This window comes from Labrus bergylta, chromosome 1, assembly GCF_963930695.1.
Source record: "Labrus bergylta chromosome 1, fLabBer1.1, whole genome shotgun sequence".
NCBI classification, from domain to species: Eukaryota; Metazoa; Chordata; class Actinopteri; order Labriformes; family Labridae; genus Labrus; species Labrus bergylta.
The window spans coordinates 23,938,335-23,961,380 of record NC_089195.1 but is presented as its reverse complement, the minus strand read 5'-3'; the positions used below and the strand labels follow the sequence as shown (position 1 = coordinate 23,961,380).

Below are 23,046 nucleotides of genomic sequence, written 5' to 3'. Positions count from 1 at the left end.
CAATCAGCAGCTTACTCTCATTTATTACGAGTTCTTTTAGTGACTCCTGCAAGATCAATTTTATTTTGCACTTGCAAAATACCTTGAGCTTGCTTGTTGCACCCGGACTCTGAAACAGGATGCCTCCTGGACATGCTCCTAGTTTATGAAAGCAAAATAGATCTACAAAAAAACAACATCTCTTCAGGATATGACTCTTAAACCTCCTCTCGATGTCTTTCTGCCAAAGCCTCACCTTTAAATGGCATAAATATAAAAAAGTATATCCAAATAAAGTTAAGCCTTAAAATCACACAGATGGTGTGTATCTGAAATATCTGCATTTGATACAAAACCAATTGTATGTTTCCTGTAACTATAAATGTACAGATATAAGACATACATGCAGTATATGTTGGTATAAATTTAATTTTGACTTACAGACTGTGATATATATGCAGCTATCAGTCAAAAAACACTGTAACTTTAAAACAATGAACAGTTCTACAGTTTGCTACTAGATCACATAAAGTCCCCTTTCTATCATTCTAAAGACATTTACTGTTGTCATATTGTTAGAATACAAAGTTTTTGGAATTAGTTTTTGATTGGTACGATCATTAGTCAACTATTTAATGGATATTGGCAAATGAAAATCATAATAAAACAAAAGAATAATACAAAACATGACAACCACCAAGTTACAATAATTCAGTTGGAGGCATAAAACAGGATTTCTAATTCAAGGCTTCAGGCAGACCTTTCTACAGTGTCTGGGTGTCATTTAGGTTTTTTTTGACTCAGTTATGCATACGCTATTTAATGTAACTACTTTTTTATCATGTCCAGATGTCTTAGGAACAATTTGGGAGGCTATGGGAGATGTGTATATCCTGCAGGAGAATATAACTCCAGGTTCCCCTTTAACTATAGTAGACATAATGGAGTGTGCACAGACACATCAACTTAAGCACCACTGCTTGGAATTGAGTCAATGTGTGTCCACAGAGGGTGATTATCAGTCTGTCAGTCACAAAGTCCTCTAAGGCTCATATTATCTTGATGCTATACTATTTACTGCCTGGAACTTGCCGTGCAGTCGCAGGGTTGTACAATGACTTGATTTTACCTATTTTACCTGTCAGATCTGATGCCTTCACTAAAAGAACCACAGTTTACGTCAAGGTTTGTCCGTCTTCCGTTTTCCCATCAATCAATCATTGGGGTATAGTTGAAACAGAGCCCACTCACAGGGAGCAAGGCAGCAGTGAGTTGCCTTTTTACACTCAGACAGTTCCAGGGCAATAACAGGCTGTGTCAACCAGAGAGCAGTGGTGGAGAAGACGTCCTGGACTTTCTCTCCAGGAGCACACAAAGGGCATAATTAGTGATTGTCTGTCTGTCTAAGGCCAAGTTAATTTTCACCTTCAGCCTGGCTGATGACCTAGAACCTTCCTGTCTGAGCCCTCTGAGTGTCTCTGGCAGATGGAGAAGTCAGGCCCAGAAACACTTCAACAGCTGACAACTAATGCAGCTCTTGGGACTCGGTGTCGTATGAAGCCAATTTTCCAAAACACCTGCTTTTTTTCTATGGCATTATTTTCTATTTTCATTAAAAGAATGCACAAAATAACAATCGAAGGCAACGGCTATGGGGTAACAATTTTCACATGAACTTGAATTATCCTCTCTGAAAGAGTTTTATGGTTTAAATTAAATGCTCTGCAGCTTGGCACACAAAAGGTTTATTATATAAAGTCTGTATGAAGTCTAAAGGTTTTTATGTATTTTATGTATGTCTTTGTAATACCTGTTTTTCTTGGACATGTCACCCTCATCCTTTGGGTGTGTAGGTTGATAGGGATGAACTCGAGAGATTTCTGGGCTTTGCAGCAGCTTGGCTTAAATGAACGACCTGAAAAACAGAAACAAGAATATACATTGTACTAATAGAAATCGTATAGTTTGTTCAAGGTTCAAAGACAAAATAACCATATGAAAACATGTTGCATATGTACTTTATTATATACTCCTTTATATGGCTCTCTTGTCTTTATCCTGTAAACGGTCTTATACAGTTAAACGTTCTACCACAGCAGATTAGAAAATAATAGATAATGAAATGGATTGTGTTCTTTGACTGTTCCTTGATTCAAAGCTGAAAAGAAAAACCTTGAGAAACTGTGTGAATGTAGATATTTCTTGACAAGATCCATCAAGTCACAAAAAGAAATAAATAGCACCAAATTTGAATCTGTCTAGATTAAAAGGTTGCTGAAGCAGCTGCAGTGGAGAGTTATTTATAGGTTGTGGAGGTTTCCACAATTTAACTGAAACTTTTTTTGAGGAAAAGAAATAGGAAGCAAGTGTATTGAAACTTAGAGTATTTTCATACCTATCTAATGGTACAATGCTTTAATTACTAAATTATATTTAGAGTGTGGCTTTATGTGTAATGATAAACAATGATTTAACCATACATAACAAATCCACTTTCAAAACCCCATAAAAGTTTTATTTACCACACAATATGTTCATGAGGGAGGGAATGTATCAACTCGAGATCAACTCGATTCCTTCAGTTAACTGCTTTGACATACTCTCATGTGTACTGTAATCTTTTAAGCACTGGATTTTCTGCCCTTTCCAGCAGCTACTTTGCTCAAAATACCAAATTAAAACTTTCTACCCAATGATTCTTTGTTTGTGTCTTATGGTTAAGCTAAAAATCACAGTCTGACACTCCTTGTTGGCGGCACAAATATGTAAATAAGAGGCTCTTCAAGATGTTGCTGGGCTTTCAGTAATAATCATACTACAGAGACAATTTAGTTTTCTATCTTTTTATAACATCACAGCGGTCATCAGCATTTTTTCTTTTCTTTGTTTAGAATTTTTTCCATCCATCGACTAGAGCTGTGCATCTTCACTGGTCTTGCGATTCGATTCCATTACACTTATCCAGTCAACGATGCATCCTCAATTTTCCATATTACTGCACATGGCTACTTTTTCAAAGACAAACAGTCTTATGAATATGAACTCCTTTTATATAATTTAAAAAGTGATTTAGACAACAATGTGATTGTCAATATCTTTACATTGTAAGTAACAATTAATACATTATAGAGGTAGCCTACAGTATAGGTGATAAGTTTACGTTTTTTGTGTTTAGTTTATCATAAGAGAGAATGATGTTTTTTAGTCACTGTGTGTTCTCTTCTCAGGACGTTGTAGCCTTTAGCTGTGAGCTTTGTTCAGGGTTAGTTTTGTTTCTGTCCTTTTTATTTCAGACGAGTTGTGTTAAGTTGCTACTGCTGCAAACACCCCATTTCCTGATTTGAGTGTTTCACAATAAAAGCACTTCAACTACAGATAGGCCGGGGACTTTTATTGTGAAGAACTTGTCGGAAATAGAATGTGTTTATCATGGAACGAACGCAGCTTTAGCGGAGGTGCACTTATTAGCTGTGATTCTCGATGACGCTGTGTCGGGAGTCAACTTTGTTTACAGCCGCTCACTTTATCACGAGTCACCGCCACAGCCCCCTTCTTTGAGTTATCCAGCTTTAGCTGTAATGAAAATGCTAACCCATGCTGCGGTCGGCTAAAGAGACACTGAGTCAAGCCGTTTCAGCCTGCAGCGGAGCACTGTGGTCTGAGCGTGCAGGACCAGCTGACTCTGCTCATAAAGTCAGCAAGCACAGGACCGGGACTCAATTTACGTTGTTTTCTGTCACAAATCCTTCTGTTAGCCTACGTTACTTTCATTACACACCACCGTGTGTGTTGAGGTAAAACAAACTCACTCAATGCTGCGCAAAACACCCGCATTTAGCGGTTAGCAGATGCTTTTTTCTAACCCTCATCAGCATCGATTACGTCCTGTCCCTGCATCGATGCATTAATCTTCTAGTCTGCATCGCGATGCATCGATTAAATGATTCATTTCAACAGCCCTACCATCCACCCATCTTCTTCCGCTCATCCGAGGTCGCATCGTGGTGGCAACAAGCGCAGTAAGTCAATCCAGACTTCCCTCTCCCCAGCCATGTTTTCCAGCTCCTCCTGGGGGATTCCAATGCATTAACAGGCCAAAAGGGATATATAACCCCTCCAGCGAACTCCGGGGTCTCCTCCCAATTGGCCGTGGCCCGAGAACCTCCAAAAGGTAGGCATCCAGGAGGCATCCTAATCAGATGCATGAACCGCCTCAATGGATTCCTTCCAATGCGAAGGAGCAGCGGCTGTACTCCGGGCTCCCCCTGGATATCTGAGCACCTCACCCTATCTCTAAGGCTGAGCCCAGCCACCCCCCAAAGGAAACTCATTTCATCCGCTTGTATCTGCGATCTCATTCTTTCGGTCACTACCCATAGCTCATGATCATATGTGAGTGTTGGAACGTAGATCGACCGGTAAATCGAGAGCTTTGCCTTCAGGCTCAAGCTCCCTCTTCACCACAACGGTCCGGCACAGCGTCTGCATTACTGCTGACGCTGTGCCAATCTGTCTGTCTATCTCACGTTCCATCCTACCCTCACTCGTGAACAAGTCCCCGAGATACTCAAACTCCTTCACTTGGGGGCAAGGACTCACTCCCCACCCGGAAAGAGCAATCACTGTTTTCCGGCAGAGAACCATGGCCTTGGACATGGAGGTGCTGACCCTCATCCCAGCCGCTTCGCACTCAGCTGCAAACCGCCCCAATGCCCGCAGGAGTATTTCTTTATTTAAGATATGCCAGTGCTGTTATCACAAAGATCATCTGACACACACCACTGGTGCCATGTGTGATGTTTTGTTTCCTTGTATTGGATGCTGATAAAGGCAAAAACCTTTTGTCATCTGATTAATATTGATATCCACACAGTTTTTCTCCTATTTGTCTTCTGACAATGTGCTGTTGCTGATGTGTGTTAAGTATTGTAACATTCCTTCAAGTGAGAGAGGAAGTGATTTTTTTCCCTCCTTGACAGACTTCGAAGGAAAAATACGGCTTTCACAAGGACAGTTACATTAATAATCATCAGTGAAGAAAACACAGTTGTATTGTTGGAGGAGGAGAGAGAAGATTTTGTGTTGGCGAGAGCATCGTCTTGTTCCAAAGCGGGGTTGAAGAAGCGAGGTGAGCACAAAGCACAAAACAGACAAGACAAAAACAGTGTGCAAATATTGTAAGAGATTAATGAGCTACACAAATAGCACAGCCAACATGATAATATTTAAAAATAAGAACATTTCTAAATAGCATGACAAATAAGAAAATCTTAGGAAAACCTAATAACATTGTTTCACGAACCCAAGACTGCGATATGAGATGAGTGTGCTCTACCATGTCTTTTATTTACCTGTAAGAAATCATACCAGTGTGCAACACTCAAAGCCTCAGAGCTAATGAATGAGTAAAAAAGATTTGATCTGCCGCATATTTTTGACACTACTTTGCAGGTCTACCCAACATGAAAACAAATCTAGCGCACCTCCATTACTGTACCTAATGCTGAAACTGCTAACCCACTCAAGCTGAAACGTGTTATCTCGGAAATGAAAAACACTTTGGACTCAGCTGCAGCTGACGCGATGCAGCTTATTATTTTCAAGCACTGGAATCAATCATGTCTCCTTCCTAAGGTGGGAACTGATTTGTTGCTACTCATCATAGTGCAAATGTAAACAGATGCCATATCAAAATGCTGAATATGTCACCCCCAGAGTAAATATGATGAAAAATAAGACATCAGCTCTGCATGAAGAGATGTGCAATCAAGGCTGTGGACCCTTTACCCTTCACTGAAAGTCGATGAAAACCACAGTGCACATTCACAGACCTAAGTGTACTCAGAGGCACCGGAGAAACATTAAGACATTTAAATATTGATACAGTACTTACTATGCATTTGCACTATTACCACATCTGATGTCAACTAGTTTTTTTTTCTTAAGACCAAGACATTCAAAGTGTGAAAGGCTCCATAGGAGCAGGCCTGTTATCTTCTGCTCAACAAAACTAGTCTACAGCCACAGCAGTTGCACAATAAGCCAGACAGTGAGTGATAGAAGACGCTTCACTAGTTCATGCAGGACACAGTTAATTGTATTTTCGAATCAGTCAGACGCCAATTGTAGCTAATCACAGCTCATTCTCACAGCAAGGCCGTCCATTCAAACACATCTTCCTTTTCACCCATCCATCCTACACAAATGCTTCACATTCACAGCTGCTGCTGCTGCTGGCAAGTTTTTGCTCACTACCTCAGCCTCCACCTGCATAGTCAGGAGCCTCTAACCTACTCGTGTATGCTAGTGGGTTACGAGTTTTGCATGACACTTACTATGTTGCAGTAGCATGCTGTTTGGCCAAAGCAGAGAGCATGACAGCATGACAGCATTTTCTTTTATGCAATACTTAGTTTAATCAAATCGACAACAGTGTTCCTGATTTAATGCTAACATGCTGATGTTTTAAAATGGCTACCATGTCGAGCATCTTGTTGGAATATTTCAGCATTCAAACATTTTCAAATTGCCTCAAAGCTAAGTACAGCTGAGGCAGAGGTGGAATGCCATTAGCCTTACAGGTATCTGGTCCTGAACCAAAGCAACGGACAAATATACATTTTGATGGCGTCAGCTGCAATGCCAGTGGAATCAGGGAGTCATTCAAAGTTATCCCTTAATTACAAATTGACCACACAGTATTCAGACCACTCGAGAACTTTTTATCCACCACATGTCACATTAATCCTTAAACACATTAACACACTCGAGTAGTGCCGTCACTTACCAGCTTAACCGTAGGTTACGCAATCAGTCGAACTGTGCTTTTGAGTATCTTGCCCAATTGTGACATGTAGACAGGAGGAGCTGGGTTTTCCTCATCATTAAAACTAAATTGTCAATTGGATGGATAAATCACATGAATAAAAACAACTGAAATCAATGAGCTTTAACCTCTGAGGGCAATGAATGTCTGTATGAATTAAAACATGAATTAATGCTGTTGAGATAGCTCAGAGATTTGTGTCTGTATATATTGCTTTGTGACAAGTGTGGCTTATACTGTAAAAACAGTAAATCTGCATGATGTTTTTGCACATTTCCCAACCCACACTCATCCTTTTGTTTCCAAAGGCTAACAGTCAAGTCAATAACTACCCTGTCATCTCTGCTCCGTGGACTCTCACTGTCAACTGTAGAGCTCTGGGGAGCAGGCTAATCGAGCCAGTGACCGTTGTGGGTAACATGAATTAGTCATACTAGATTCCCATCTGTTTGTCCAGCTGGGCTGGCGATGTGACAAAGGAACTGAATGCCAGCAGTACTGACCAACATCTGCCCAACATGTCTTCTTTTAATCCTTCCTGTCAATCCTTTGCTCTTCGCCACTTTCCTGAACTCCTTTAATGCTTTTGAAGATGAGCAGCCAATACATGCTTCTACAAATATACCTACATGTATGTGCCTGAGAGGAAGCTGTGAAAGACCACAAACCATAAACGACCACTGGAAAAACAGAGGGTTGAAAGTAAGGCATATCAGATGACTGTAGGTCTCTTTTTAAGTATGTTATGCGTTTCATCTTCACTGCGGCTCTGAGAGCACAGAAGAGTTGCTATTAAATCCACAGTTATATATGATGTAGACATAGTGTAGGATTGGACTCATGCTGTGTGAAGTTAGTTGGAAAAGTGAATCATGTCTGAAGGTGCTTTAGTTTTAATTAAACCAATCTGTGTCTTTTACAGTTTGGCCTTTATATTCAAAGTGTTTCTTTAATGGCGCTATTCAAAGGCTAGCTGTAGAAACCAGGCAAATAGAATATGTGTGTGTACTCCACAGCTGGGCATCTTACCTGCAGACAACAAACTGCAGAGACTCCGGTTCTAACACAGATATAAAAGAGCCGGAGTAAGATATGAAGCCTTAATCTACAATACGCTGCTCTGGGCCTTAAGCTGCAGTTATCCCATAAGAGCAGTTTAAGAGTGACTGACAGCTATGTGCACAGAAGTGCCGGCAGTGTTGAAGGTCCAACAAACAGCACCCTGACGGGATTATGTCTGTGCCTTTAATAAACAATGAAAGCAGGGATGATTAATTTATGAATGGAATACAGTTATTAGAGAATCTGAAGTGTGCGCTGAGGTCAGCATGTCATTAAAAATTGATAAAATGAGGGTGCTGAACCTGAACACAGGGCCAACACTTCCCAGAAGACTGCTTCACTTACTCTTTTTCTCATTCTGTGATCTGCAGCTACTCCAACTTTCTGCTTTTAGTCCTTTTCATATAAAAACAACTATATGTGTATAACTAAAACATTTGAAAAACCCACAACTGCCACATTAAAAATGTCAACCAACCACTGATTTTCTTCTGTGCACACAAATCACTTTGACTCAGATTGACCTTAAATTATTTGCGCATTAGAGTCAGCCTCTAATTAATTTCAATGTATGAGTAATCCTGTTTAAGGACCGAAATCCTCAGAGCCTTGTGAAGCCGGCAGAAACCCCAGCATTTTGAAAACATCATTAAAAATGAAGACAGCACTAATGCTACACTGTGGGATCATTTTTTGATTCGCCTTTTTATTTAGTATTGTTCGTTATTTTATTAATAGACATCGTGATTGCCATTTTATATCATATAACCCTATGTTTATAACTTTTAAAGATACAAAGAGTACTTTTAGTCATAAATGAAGAATCATGTTTCATCAATCATTTTTTATACATAGGGTAAAATCATAACAGAAGCTGTCTCATGATACTACATACAGAGAGGGTGTACTCTTTATAACATTACTTACAGTGACTCAGTATAATCCTGTAATGAATCTTTCTGCTAGCACGAACTTTGAGAAACCAGTCTAATGGTGAACAGCCAGCTACTTTTTTTGATAGAAGTTGAATATTGAGGGCTCATTATTTTAAAGCATTGTATGAACATACAGGTTAAGGTTACAATGATGCCCTCTTTTTAAATTAACTTCTTTTTTGAGTAACATCTCTAAATAGATAAACTTTGTGTCACCACTTGTTTGGTTTGTATAATTATCTTCTCACTTCTTATCTCCTCTGTCTTTGTTCACCCACTGGTCTTCATTCTCAAACCACCTCCACGCTGTCTCATTATAATTATACTCCCCATATAAAAAAACCCAACATTTTTTAATAATTAATCTGCAGCAGCTTGCCCAACCAACTTGTTTAGCGGTGTCTGTAATGCTGCGAAGTTAATTCTAGTTCGATAAGGTTGGTGAGTTTGGCAGGGGCTCCTCCAGGTATTGCAGCATCTGGTCCACACAAAGGACTTGTCAGGAACCATATTGACGAATGTCACATTATCCACCCCCCTCGCCCTCGCAGTGCAGAGGCTTAACAGCATCATCTCTTAACAGCAGAAACTAACATCACATTATGTGGATGAGAGTAGAAGGTAACCGTAATGTTTCTTTAGCATGGTAAAATATGCATACAGAGATTATATTGATGGGGAGAGAAACAAACCCAGAGTGATTGAAGGCTCTTCAATGCCTGTTTTTGTTCCAGTTTAGATTCTTATAAGTGACTTTAGTTGGGGACAGAGACAGATAGTTACAGTACACCTAACATCTGTTGTTTTTTTCATTTCTATTTTTTAAAGATTTATTTTTGTGCCTTTAATGGAGAGATAGGACAGTGGATAGAGTTGGAAATCAGGGAGAGAGAGAGTGGGAAAGGAGCCACAGGCTGGATTTGAACCTGGGCCGCCCATGTTGAGGACTACAGCCTCCATACAAGGGGCGCGCGCACTAACCACTGCGCCACCAGCGCCCCAACATCTGTTGTTTTGATGAATAACACCAGTGTGTGTCTTTTAGGGTTTGTGCTATGACAGTGCTTACTGTACTGTCGAACACATACATGTACACTGTTAGAAGAATAAAACCAAAGACAACTAATAATTCAACTACATATTTCTTAGTAAGTTAAAAAAAGAAATGTATAATCAATGCCATTCTGTAACATACTCAAATATCAAATGTTACCTTGTTCAATGTCAGCAGAAAATGAAAACCTGCATAATTACAATCAGTGTTCACATCAGAGCTAACTGAGCCGATTAATTTTTATGTAAAACATTTGCAGAAAGTGTACAAAAATATTACATAATTGCATATTAAGTAGAAGTAGTCCTTTTCACAGGCAAATGGGATGCAACACCCATGTTCTCCTTTGCACACTGCAGAGACGTGTATCTGTTTTTATGAGCACTGCAAACATTTACTTTTACACAACACGGAAGGACACATGGGCTCACACATCTCAGTCACCCCTGATAAAACCTGGGTTGCTATGGAAACTCCTTGACAGCAAGAAGAAAAATGAAACTGTCTCACCAAACTAGCCATTGACACAAATCATCCAAAATCATCCCTCTCTACACCGGAAGATCGAGGATTTGATCCCCAGCTCCTGCAGCCACATGTGGGTGTGTGGATTTGTCCTTGGGCAAGACACTTAACCCCAAGTATACCTGCTGCTTCGTCGGCGGCTTGTGAATGTGTATTAATGGGATTGGTTAATACTGATGGACACTTTACATTGCAGCCTCTTCTTAGTGCGTGAATGAGTAGGCGTGACCTGCATTGTAAAAGTGCTTTGAGTAGTCAGAAGACTAGAAAAGCACTATACTGTCCAAGCTCAAGTCCATTTACCATTTGCATTCAGTGTTGTTCAACTGAGAGCTGGCTAAACTTTCCTACTGATACAGCACCTATCAGTAAGTGTCCATCATCACAAAGATGTTTATAACTTTTTCTTCCAGAATCCTCTGAGCTGATCATACCTGTTAGCGCTAGATCTTGATGAGTATTCAGTCAATACAAAAAAAGAAAAAAAAGAAAACGTTTAAGAGCTAAACCTCTGTCACAAGGCCAAAGAGAATATCACTGACATTATGACATCATTTGAATCTTACAGCTATGACTGCCTTTTTCATTAAAACTGCAGGTCACCCGAAAACATCTGAGAACTACTTCAAGAAATGTAAATATTTCCATGATCTTTCAGTAAAACACAGAGCAGATGTATGTACTGTATGAGTGGATTACAATTTTGCAGGGGGGTGGTCATACCTGTAATCTTGTCCAGTTCAGCCAAAGTCTCCTGGTAGGAGCTGATGATTCCTCCATATCGTGTCATCACCTCTTTTCTTAAATTGTCCCAGTGAGGAGAAAGCTCCCCCAGTTCCCTCAGGTCCTGCAGCCTAAAGAGAAACACAGATAAATTAAGACCTTTGTGCTTTTACTGGAGCTTAAAAAGATCGTCAAGACCGCAGTCCTGAAGGGCATACATTTCATTTATGTTTATTACATGCAAATCAGACTTAAAACAATGTAATTAAAAGGGAGAAAACAATGGTGGAAAGATCAACCCATTGGAGTCAGAATCACTAAGATTCATTCTTGGACTTTTGCCTTTATTAAGACAGGAAAGTGGATAAAGTAGGAGATCAGGTAGAGAGAGTGGGAATGAGCCACAGGTCGGAGTATATCCTCCGTACATGGGGCACAACCAAACTGCTAGACCATCAACGCCTCCCACAACTGATCTTAAAGTTAAAGATCTGAGTGCAGTAACGGACTGCAGGACGGACTACAGGCTGTTTTGAGGCAGGGGCAAAACAATGAAAAAAGGCACCATCAGTACACCACTAGGTGACAGGGTGCCGTAAGTTTTGGTGTGAAATAGTGCATAGAAATTGAACCTTGGTTGAGATAAAAATGTTACACTAACTATTGTACCTTTGTGATCAAACACAACCTTTTAGTTTTTCAACAAAGACAGGTTATTATGTCACTGAGAAAGATTAGCTGTACATATCAAGGTGCTTAGTCATGTCATCTACATGATAGATTCAGCCTTCTAATAAAGAACTGCCTCGAGCAGCATTCTGAAGACCTTTCTGCAGGCTCTTCACTTTTCGTTCTCTCCTTGGCATTCTGTAATCAAATGGTAGTGGAATATCAACAAAATATCAAAACTGCACTGTACACTGTGTCTTTTTTTAACTTGGAAAAAGAAAAGAAAAAGATAAGCATCATTAAGAGATCCCGTTTTGAAAAGTCTGTCTCCTGATCGCGGTAAATTATTTTAAACTTGTGAGTCCCAACTGTAGATCCGTTATCCTGAGCATGTGGACACATAGTCTGTGTTATAGTGATCCTACTTCAAAACTGAGAAGATAGTGAAGATTGAGAAGAGATTTGACATTCATGCCAGAGGCGCCATTGCCTTGGTAAGCTACTCATCGGAATATATGGTTACGTGCTCAGGTTAGGGTGAGCGGCAACACTGGGTTAAAATTGAGGAAAAGAAGTCTTGTGCTGAGAAGTCTTGTGTGTGTATCCATAATAAGACGCCTCCATTCGCATTGTGGTAGGTCTGATAAACTCAATGGGTTCACGTCATTTTGCCTGGGCAGAAGTGGCTTGAAATCTGATGTTCCAACCCAAAATCCTAAGAGATCTATTTGGGCTGCGTTGAAACAGGCTGCTAGTCGATTTCTTTGCATATTAATCTGGGCAAATTCCAGCTAATTAAGAGAAAGTATTTCCAAACTTCTACAAATATTAGAAAGTATTCTACGTTCATAAAATATGAGTATTTTTAATTTAATCATTATTAATTACAAACTCTTCTGTGGTTATTTTCAATTACTATTCAAATCGATCAGCACTGGTAAAAATTTAACACGAACCAGTTGATGGCCTGATTTTCTAAACTGGTTTACGGAGGCTTCGCTGCTGGACCCGAATATTAAACACACTCCTAAGTATTCTTCTTTTACATCCAGATTACAGAGCCATTCATTCATCCAAACTCCTTTCAAGTCATCATTGTTTCAGTCAATGTAGAAAAATGAATAGAGTTGAAACAACAAAGAAACAAACTGAACCTACAGAGGAAACAAATCCACTCTTACTGGTGCTACTGGTGCAATTATGTGACTCTTGAGCTGTCCCAGCGGGCCTGCAGACAAAATCATCTGTTCCCTTTCTATGGCAAATAATAGTAGCAAATTTTCCTTTGAGGAACAACAGCCTCATTCATTGGCTTATTATTTCCCTTTTAATAAGCAACATCAGGTGGACAGATATTATGCAGAAACCAGAACTGAAGCATCCATTGAAAGGAAATTGCAGTTACATAATAGATAAAAAAGATTGAAGGAGGTTTAATAAAGTATTCAGGGTAACAAATGCAGCACAATAAGCATAGCTTTTCTGAAAATATGCAAATGTTCAGCGATTACAGCTGTATACATGTATAATACTCGATGTCCTAAAATGAAAGGAAGGATGTTTAAGTGCATGTTGGGTGGACTCATTGTGAAGACCTGGCAGAATTGTCTAAATGTATAATGTTGTAGTTATTTCTTTGTTGTAGTTCAACGACTACAACAAAGCACTCGGCGCTGAAAGCCTCTCCAGACTGTTTTTCCTCCAGGTACGACAGTTGTTTTTAGATTACTTTGAATTATTTCAATGCACAGCAGAGGTCGATAGAAACGGTGCCAGAGAAAGCAGCAGAGTGAGTCAAGGTCACATGTAGCATCAAACACAGTATTTGGAATAAGTGGTTGAAGCCAAGTTTAAAAAAAAATAATTTGTAGTTGATGCCATGCTCTAATCTGTTTTTAAGGGGACTATTTTTTTTGTTAAAAAGTAGTTCTAATAAAAAATGCTTACAGAGAGGGATGTGAATTACCCAGTGTAACAGGAAAAGCAAAGACATTTAGCTGCAAATAAATACTGTGCTGGAAGTGTTCGGTGCTCCTCAGTGACTTCTGTGCTTCGGTTTACATTCTATGAGTGGGCAGACCCGTTTGCAGGTACTGTATATCTTTAACAGTGTGCTGTATATGTCTGCCAAACAGAAGAAAGAACTTGCTGTACAGAAATGACAACATACATGAGTATCATTAAAAATCAGTTACCAGAGGAAACTAGTGATGTACGTCCTGTTTAATAAGTAGCAGTCACAGTTTAAAAACAGGATCAGCAGGGCTGTAGTGATCCCTCAAACATTGTCTACTTTATACTACTAAAAGTTATACTATAAGTGCTTGACAAATGTGTTTATGTGTATCATAGTTTGGGTGCAATGACTAGAAATGCCATTGTATATCATTAGCGGTATAAACAAAGTAGACATTTACAAATTCAAGAGAAGAAGCTTTTTTGTAGCCTGGCTAGAATCATACAAACTGGCTGTAAAGCATACTGTGTTAAAACCATTTCTTAATCTCCGCCTCACTTTTGTCATAAACAAAAGTGCAGCTGACAACAACTGCAGGGCAGAGAGGTGACACACGCTGAGCAACTCTGCCAACACGCTTTGCAGGTGGTTGTAAGAAATTCATTCTGATAGGATAGAAGTACAGACAGGAGACAGTAAGTGTTCCCGATCAGCACAAGGAAAGGAAAGTTATTGTAGCATGAGCAAGAAATACAGGTTTGCATGTGATTTGAGGTTATTTCAAGGAAGTATAATTTTTACTTTAGGGATATAAATAGGGACTTAAACAGAGAAAAATGATGACTATCTATGTTTATTCACAAGCTGTTGTGTGGAAAAAGTCCTACAGACAAGATTAGCTTCTTTGTAACTGAGTGAGTGTCTACAAAGTGTGATTTGTGAAATGAAAACAAAAGAAAAATCCAGCAGAAGTTCTCAAAAAAGAAAAACAAAAGACTCCGATAAGAAAAAACAATCACTGCGGTTTCACTGATGTGGGCTAAGTTAAGCCTTGGGCAGAATAAAGTAATGACATCGACACTCTTGTAGCTAAAACATTAAAAACAGTGAGTTAGATTTCCCAGCTAAAGAGGTATGAGTAGCCACCTCCTTTGTTTCAATCACAGGTATTGTGTCCACTGTCCAGCGTACCTACTTCAGAAATAATGTCCCCTAATACAATAAAAGGGTCATTTTAACCAATCAAGGGGCAGACAACTTTAATTGTATGATTTGTATCACGGATTTGACACTGCTCTTTGAGAAGTTTCTACATTTCACACTAATCTACCTCTGACCATACCTCACCCGGCCTCTGTGATTGTGCATCACAGTGTGAAACCACACTGATTACGCTCCTCTAAGAGATCTGTGATTGTGTGTCTGGACGGCCAGGGTGGAGGTCAGGGTGGATGATCCTTGTGAAATAATACATCATCGATTAAATAATAGAGAGGAACTTATCTGCTTGCTTAATGACTGTGATAAGACAGTGGGGTGGTGGATAGAGATATAATATCACTTCGTTAATCAGAGGGCTATTGTGTGGAAAGAGTTAAAGTGGGATTGAAGAAAGGCGTGATAAGAGTACCGGTAAGTGTAGGGTTACGATGTGCAGGTCAAAAAACAAACATGTTTTTTCTGTCCTATATGTAACAGCTGAGCTTTTAAAGAAGGTCTCCAATGAATATCTTATACATGAATAAATCTGATTGTCTAAGTGAAGAATGAAGGTTAGTGAAGGTCATAATGCATTGTAGTAAGATTGAATCTCATTTGGCTGATTTGACTATCATAAGTTGTTTTATAAATCAGCAGTGTTACTTTCTCCAAATTGGGCATTTGATTGGTTAAGCCAATTCTACTTTTCTTATAATCAGTTAGCAGTTATAAGATTTATTTTTTAATGTTCAGGGTTTTCTCTGTGTTTTTATTTTCATTGTTAGGACGGCTGTATACTTGTACATTTAACAGCTTTTTGTTCGTATATACGACACGTTTGTGACATTTTTACATTCAATGCTGGACCAACACTGCTCCAAGTAATGACAGCTGGTACCTGAGGTTTTTTGAATAATACAAAAGTATCACTAATAACATTCAAGAAGACAACTTCAGCTGAAATAAGACACAATTATCAAACTATAGAACTAGAAAACGAGAACACTGATACTACCGTGACGCTGCTAGAAAAAGAATATTGGAATCGGTCATAAAAACAGAAAGTAGGTAATGCAGTTATTACATTTATTTTGACTGAAACATTTTACAGATATAAAAAAAATGAAACAGTGGACACACAGTATGCAGAAGAATGTGTTCAATTGACTGAAGATTTATAACAGACTATATTTCCAATATGTCATGAGCACCTTTGATTCATGGTGTGTAACAGTACGGGTACGTTCTAATCACAGAGGGCTCAGGTGTGAGGGTCAATAAAAACTTTATAAGAGGCCTGAGAAGAAAAACCTCCTTTTTTTAAAGGCAGTAAACTCCAAACTGTCAAAGGATTACACCTTAGATTATCAATTAATTGCTCAATTTAAATGTTTCATTACCGGTAATCACTTTTTTAATTGTGTGTTTGGAATTCCATTTTTTCGCATTAAAAAAAAAAAAAAAATAGTTAGGCTTTTATCTAGAATTTTTCATGAGCTGAGAGTACTTTACTTGCCGTCTGAATTCAACCCTGCTTTAATTTCAAAATAAAGTAAGGACCCTCTGACAGCGTAAAGTTTTACGACATTAACTTGACCAGGGGAAAAGGAACTGGTTGCCAAACACTAAATGAAAACAGCTGAAAGGAATGGTGAAAAATGAAACACTGGATATCATAAGGTGGATATTACCTTTGACTCGTCAACTAAGACGTCTTGGAGTTGAGAGTGAGATTATCCATTTAAAGATGCATTAGTGTCGTACTTTTTCATCACTGGGACTACAGGGAGACACTGCAATGCTTAACAACGGTGCCTCTGAAGGGACAAAATAGCTTGCGAATATTGAATGTAAAAAATAAAATAAAAAACACAGCGATGCATCAACTTTAGACCTTAATCGCAATTAACTAGTTAATTCTGACGGCCCTACAAAAAACATCACAACAACAGCAACAACATATTTCCATCAAACAAGGAGAGTCATTAATTCTGATGCTGAACCTTCAGAACAGTCGTGATGTCATAATGTCACCTGTGTGATCTCAAACACAACAACTGCTCTTGTTCATTAACAAGACAAGAAGAGGGGACATGTTTTTTTTTCCATTAATGAGAAAGCAGACAGCTCTTAATGAATGGGGTATAATTGACACCCACACACTGACACTATACAACACAAGCCTTAATTAATGTTTTACATACACACACACACACACACACACACACACACACACACACACACACACACACACACACACACACACACACACACACACACACACACACACACACACACACACACACACACACACACACACACACACACACACAGCAAGAGGACACAGCGTCTAAACCAGAGTGACAAAGAAAAATCAGCAACCTCTGTGTTCGATTAAAATATGACTGCAGACATCAAACACCAACAAACACAAGGAAGAAGATAATCACAGGACGGTAAAGCAAAGTAAGCCACCCACCATCCTCCATCAGTTTCACTCTTAACTTTGCAGCACTGGCTGAATCATTTAAAACATGAAACTAGCGCCAGCGTGAGACTGTCTGAACGTAGCGGCTAAATGTAGATGCAGTGTGAAGAAAGACGACATTCAAAGAGGATTATGGAGGAGGTGCTAAAGATACGATACATATTCCTGTTGATAAACAAACATGCTAGTCATGGTTTGGAGCTGGCTGTGTGCTAATAAGCTGTATTATACAGATAAGACATTTAATAAATATGCAGTAATTGTCTTCTAAATTTGGCTGTGATTTAAATGATCGGTTTGCAGAGCAGATCATCTTTTATTTAAACAAGAAGGTTGACAGGACGCAGATTCCAGGATCAAGAAGGTAAACTGACAACACAGTTTGTGTTCAATCGATCAATAACATGCCTAAGTTTGTTTCATGTGTTGCAGAGGTTATGATTGTGCTTGTGTTTTTTGCATCTGAACGTGTCCTTGAACTCAGACAGTGATTATAATCAAACTCTATCCTCCCACCTCTAAGTTAATCCAAACCTCTGATTGCTTCCTTTTGTGCCTTTTCCCGACATAGAGAGAGCTTTGAAATGCTCCAAAGATCTGTGTGTGTGTGTGTGTATACGTGAATGTATGCCTTTGTGTGGTATGTATGAAAAAAGGGTTGCCAGGGACAACGGGGCAGCTGTGTTGCTCTGCCTTGACAAACATTGGTCAGGCCGGTGGGAGGGGTGCTCTTTCATCTTATTAACAGTGCAGACTCAGTGACGGGTAAAACATCACCTGACTCTGACCTTATCTCCACCTGTGCCCAGTCTCAAACTGGAATAATAGTATTATTATTTTGTTTAATTTATTTAACCAGGAGAAACTTCATTGAGATTACCAACCTCATTTACAAAGGTGTCCTGGCCAAGAGGGGGCAAAACTGGATTACGTGGACTGGAATTAAATTGCTATTCTTTATTTACTTTTTCAAAAATCAGTAACAGGAAAACGTATAATTAACTTTTACAAGAGTTAGGGAATCACTTTGTATCAAACAAATAAGACTGTATGCTAACTGTGGTTAATCATTCAACAAGAGAATTTTTGAGTTAGTCTTAGTCTAATAAAACAGCATGATTTTGTCTGTTTGTTCTTTGTTATTTCTGTTTGTATTCTCTGTGTTTGTTGGATTGCAGAAATTCACAGTCTGCCTAAAAAAGATATTCATGACTGTTCATTCTTTCTGAACATGAGTCTGCATTCATTGTGTATATAAATACACTTGTTATTTATGAATATAATAGAGGAAAGAAAAAAAAGAAAGCTGCATGACATTGTGTGTCTTCCTGTTTACACATCTACAGTACCTGAGATTCTTGTGTTGTTTTCTGCTCCTAAAGTGTCACCAATTCAGCCTCGTGTATAAACCTACACTTGCAGTTATTGCAAGTAACCACAGGGGTCCCTAATTACCCAGTATAAAGTTTTAAGGATTACAATTTTCCCAACTTGTTCTTATAACTTTACAAAGTTTAGTCTGATTCAGCACTAGTGGCAGGATGTTCCAGGAGTGTTCTTTGGTGATTTATGAGAGGGACGGGGGGAGAAGGTGAGCATGTGTTTGAATGAGACAATGTTCGCCGTTATCTGGATCCATAGATTTAGAAGCCTCTTTTGAAGTGTTAAGCAGATCTGAATAATTTACTCCTCTCCAAATACAGGCGGAACTTTGAAATAATAATTTACAGCGGAGAACTGGGTCGGGAAAGACTGTCTAGAAACTTCATACTCCTAATATTTGGCAAGTGAGGTATCACAGGGATTTTTTTCTTTGAACTTCTGATTGTTCTTAAGGTTCTATGAGGCCTGGACATAAAGAGGAAAAGCTATCTGATGCAATGACGAAGCTGGCGTTGACATCCAGAGGAAGCAGCAGAATGATTTCAGGGTGTCTTACCTTCTCATGTCCTCCTGAATGTACAGCGAGAGCAGCTGCTTGGGGATGCTAAAGGATAATGTGCACTCCTCCATTTGTTCCCGCACCAGCATCCACTTGCTGTCCACTGTTTGAAATCTGTACACCTTGCACACTGGGTTCTTGAACACTGAGAGAGGGAAAGAAAGAGAGAAAAAGAAGGAAGAGATGGAAGGTAAATTTCACCATCTGACATAGGAAAAATGTATCATGACCTCATCAAAGTTAGATCTAACTTTATACATTTTACAGAGAAAAAAACAGAAGATCGAAAATAACTTTGACCGGGGCGCTGATGGCCTAGCGGTTAAGTCGCGCCCCATGTACGAAGGCTACAGTCCTTGAAGTGGGTGGCCCGGGTTCAAGTCTGACCTGTGGCTCCTTTCTCGCATATCATTCTCAACTCTCTCTCCTGATTTCCTCCTCCATTCACTGTCCTATCAAATAATGGCAAAAGCCCAAAAGTAAAATCTAAAAAAAAAAAAAGAAGAAGAATAACTTTGACAGCTCCAAAGCTCAAGGACGCTACAGACACAAACCCGCCAAGTCACATGAGGTATGAAACCAAAATTAAATTCCATAATCAATAAGTGTGTCTGCCATAGATAAGGTGTTTCACATTTTCCAAAGCCTCCTCTCTTTTACTGCAGAGTAACAGACAGTCTGAAATGCAGAGTCCTTGCCCTGTTAATCCTTCACTTATTATTTCCTCCATTTCCATTTTAATTACTTGTTTATTGTATAAAAGTGTAGAGGACACATTGGAATCTTATATGAAATCATACTTGCTAACCTCACCACCCAGCTAAACCCATTCAGTTTCACTCATCTTCTTTATTTTTGCAGAGTGGCTAATGGCAGCAAATCGAAAGGCTGGAAAGGAAAAGACGCTCTAATGCTCTTATCTGCATGCTGGCAGCAGAGGGCAAGAAAGCTGCACGCCTTTAACACCGTTTACTGCCCCTGCTCCTCTCTCGAGCTGCAGTCAAGAGAGGAAGTCACTCAATAAGTCGGAGCTGAAGCACCCGGGGTGAAACGGTGACACTCCTGCTCGAGGCAGTCAAACATGCATGGCATGAGTGAAATGTTTCCGCTTGAATTCAAAAGTAGGAGCAACACTTCTAGTTCAGAGAACAGTCAGACTACCAAAACCTTCCTACTGTACTCTACATCGACCTGACCCAAGAGCGTCCTTTCTTCAAAGTCACCTGTCTAAGTGTCCAAGTCATCAACTCTGGTTGTGCTCTGTCATTTGCTCTGAAGAATATGAGTTCACTGAGGTCCTTAAATGTAGATGGGTAAAGGAGGCACACTACATGGAAAAGTTTGTAAGCTTTTAGAAGGACATGCAGTGTCCCAGAAACTTCAAGTTGGTTAGCTTTACATTTGGTCAACCATTACAAGGTCAACTGAAAAGTGGCAAGTGGGAAGTTATAAAACGACTGTTGTATATCTCTCTTTTTCCATTCTGATTTTTATTTGTAATATTTTGTTGAGCTTAAAAACAACTTCTTGGATGTCAGCTAACAGCTGCATGCTTTCCTAGCGGTATATTCTGTATTTCTTCAAACTAAATCAAATCTGAGGTCTATTAAACCATCATGAATGTTTCCCATGGCACTAAGTCCTTGTAGCTGAACCCTGGTACAGAGTAGATTATTAACCCTTCACATAGATCTCCATGCTTGTCCAAAAAACTCCACAATCTGTGCTCATCCTCCTTCTCTTTGATCATTTATTCATTGAGTATGAAGAAAAGTGCTATATAAGTCTAATAAATTATAGTAATTATAATTATACCATGTTTCTTCATTAGTATGACATTGTGCCCTGTGGTTTTGGATTAATCCAAAATAATTATTTTGGGGCTTTAAATACTTGAAAGTGGGGTATAAATGTATTCATACTTAGTTGTAATCTATCCTGGAAGAACATATTATTTACTTTCAAAAACTGCAGCTCCAAGACGCCACATGAAGTTTTAAAAGACACACGTTCTAAATGAAGCGCTATCTGGTAAGACTTTTATGAAAGGCAGTAGGGCGATAATCTTGAACATAAAGAAACAGCAAAGTCTCTGCACAAAAGCTGTTTTAATCCCTGTTTAGCAATTCTATATTAACTATCAAATACATGTTCATGATTTTTTAGCATTTTCAACCACATAATGTAGGAAAGCTCTGAGCTAAAATGGTCTCCAGAGAGCCTTAATACTATTCTTCTATAAAGATGAAGTTAATTATGAAATGAATGCCCATTAAGGTTAAGCTTGGAGTTAGTATGACCCCTAGGAAAGATTCATAATTGCAACTAAATGAAATGAGGTATTCAGATTGGTTTGCATGGGAATGAGAAAAAACGTGAGTAAGTGAAATGGATGACAAAAATAAATGGGAAGCAGGGGACACATGAAAAAGAGGGGTTCAGCACAATCTTAAGCGGTGAGAGCGACATTTTCTGATTTACACCTCTGAAAGAGAAGCAGATTAACCTCTGAACTTCTCCCTTGCCACCAAACTAATCTGGCAACCAATCAGACGCTTCGGTTTCCCTTCCTCGACACCACTTAAGAAAATGACTTCCCGAGACGTGCTGCGTGTAAGCACCCCAGTCTCCCCGCTCTCTCTGCATGCTCATTTTGAAAGGTAATAAAAGTAGAAGACTAAATTGCATTACTCAATCTGGCAGGGTCTGCAGGGAGGATATTGTTTTGACGGGCTGCAGATGTGCACCTGAAAACGTGGCTGCAGCTCACTAGCTAATCACAGCAGAAACAGTAAGCGACAATGACACCGAGGCAACAGGCGTGTGGCTGCTGGGGGGTTCAGGGAGGCATTGGGAATCTGGATAATAGAGAAAACGGAAGTATAACAAAGGAAGTCTTGAGATGAAAAAGGCAAACTAGTTTCCCGAGTCTCCTCTGAACAAGGACTCTGTGAAGTTTCAACACAACAGGAGTCGTGACCTTTTTCAAGTCTACCCCCCCTCTCTGTCTGCATGTCTTTTACTTTTCATCTCAACAATTCTCTTTCCCCGCCTGTGAGAGAGCTAGCTGTCTGCATTGCTGCTAAATTAGTCTCACGCAGATAGCATAGCATCTTTTTCATGTGTTGAATTAGTCCACAAAGAACTGGAAGGGTTTACCTCATTATCAGATCCCCCCCCTAATAGTCTACCTCGCCGACTTAAAAACACAAGAGTTCTTTTCATTGAAAGGAGGATATTTGAATCAATAGATGTGACCTGTGGCTCTTTCCAAAGTTGCCTCAAATCTTGCAAAGGGAAAGGATATTCAAGGACGAACAAGTTCTTCACATTTACAGATTAACATTAAGGTGACTTTTAGAAAAGGGATATTAAGGTGTGTTAACATCCAAATTGGTGCTTTACAATAGAGTCTTCCCGTTGTAGTATTACAGACTTTTTAAGGAGGTGTAATTCTGCCAAATGAACAAAAAAAGGCCAGGATCACGTTATATCATGAAAGTGAATTGTTGTAAAATATGTTTGTACTCTTATAATGAATAGTAACCTGGTTATTGCATGTTTGTATGTTCAACTAACATGTAAATATGTCAAAACATTTGAAAAGTATTCTGGTATAAAGTGAAAAACAGGTCGTGAAAAATCAGCATTTAACCTTCTAGCATGGTTTCACCGTTCCCATGATT

At 39.2% G+C, this 23,046-nt stretch overlaps 1 protein-coding gene across 8 annotated transcripts in view; it reads right to left on the bottom strand.

The window, feature by feature from the left end:
- The window catches only part of inpp4b (inositol polyphosphate-4-phosphatase type II B), a 137,307-nt gene that overhangs the window by 37,561 nt on the left and 76,700 nt on the right, over positions 1-23,046 (bottom strand). For all 8 annotated transcript variants that reach the window (XM_065957099.1, XM_029276189.2, XM_065957100.1 and 5 more), the window contains 3 exons: positions 19,358-19,505; positions 11,105-11,235; positions 1,790-1,894 (listed from right to left, as the gene is read on the bottom strand). In XM_065957099.1, coding sequence (XP_065813171.1) covers positions 1,790-1,894; positions 11,105-11,235; positions 19,358-19,505 — 384 coding nt within the window. The remainder of the gene's footprint in view (positions 1-1,789; positions 1,895-11,104; positions 11,236-19,357; positions 19,506-23,046) is intronic.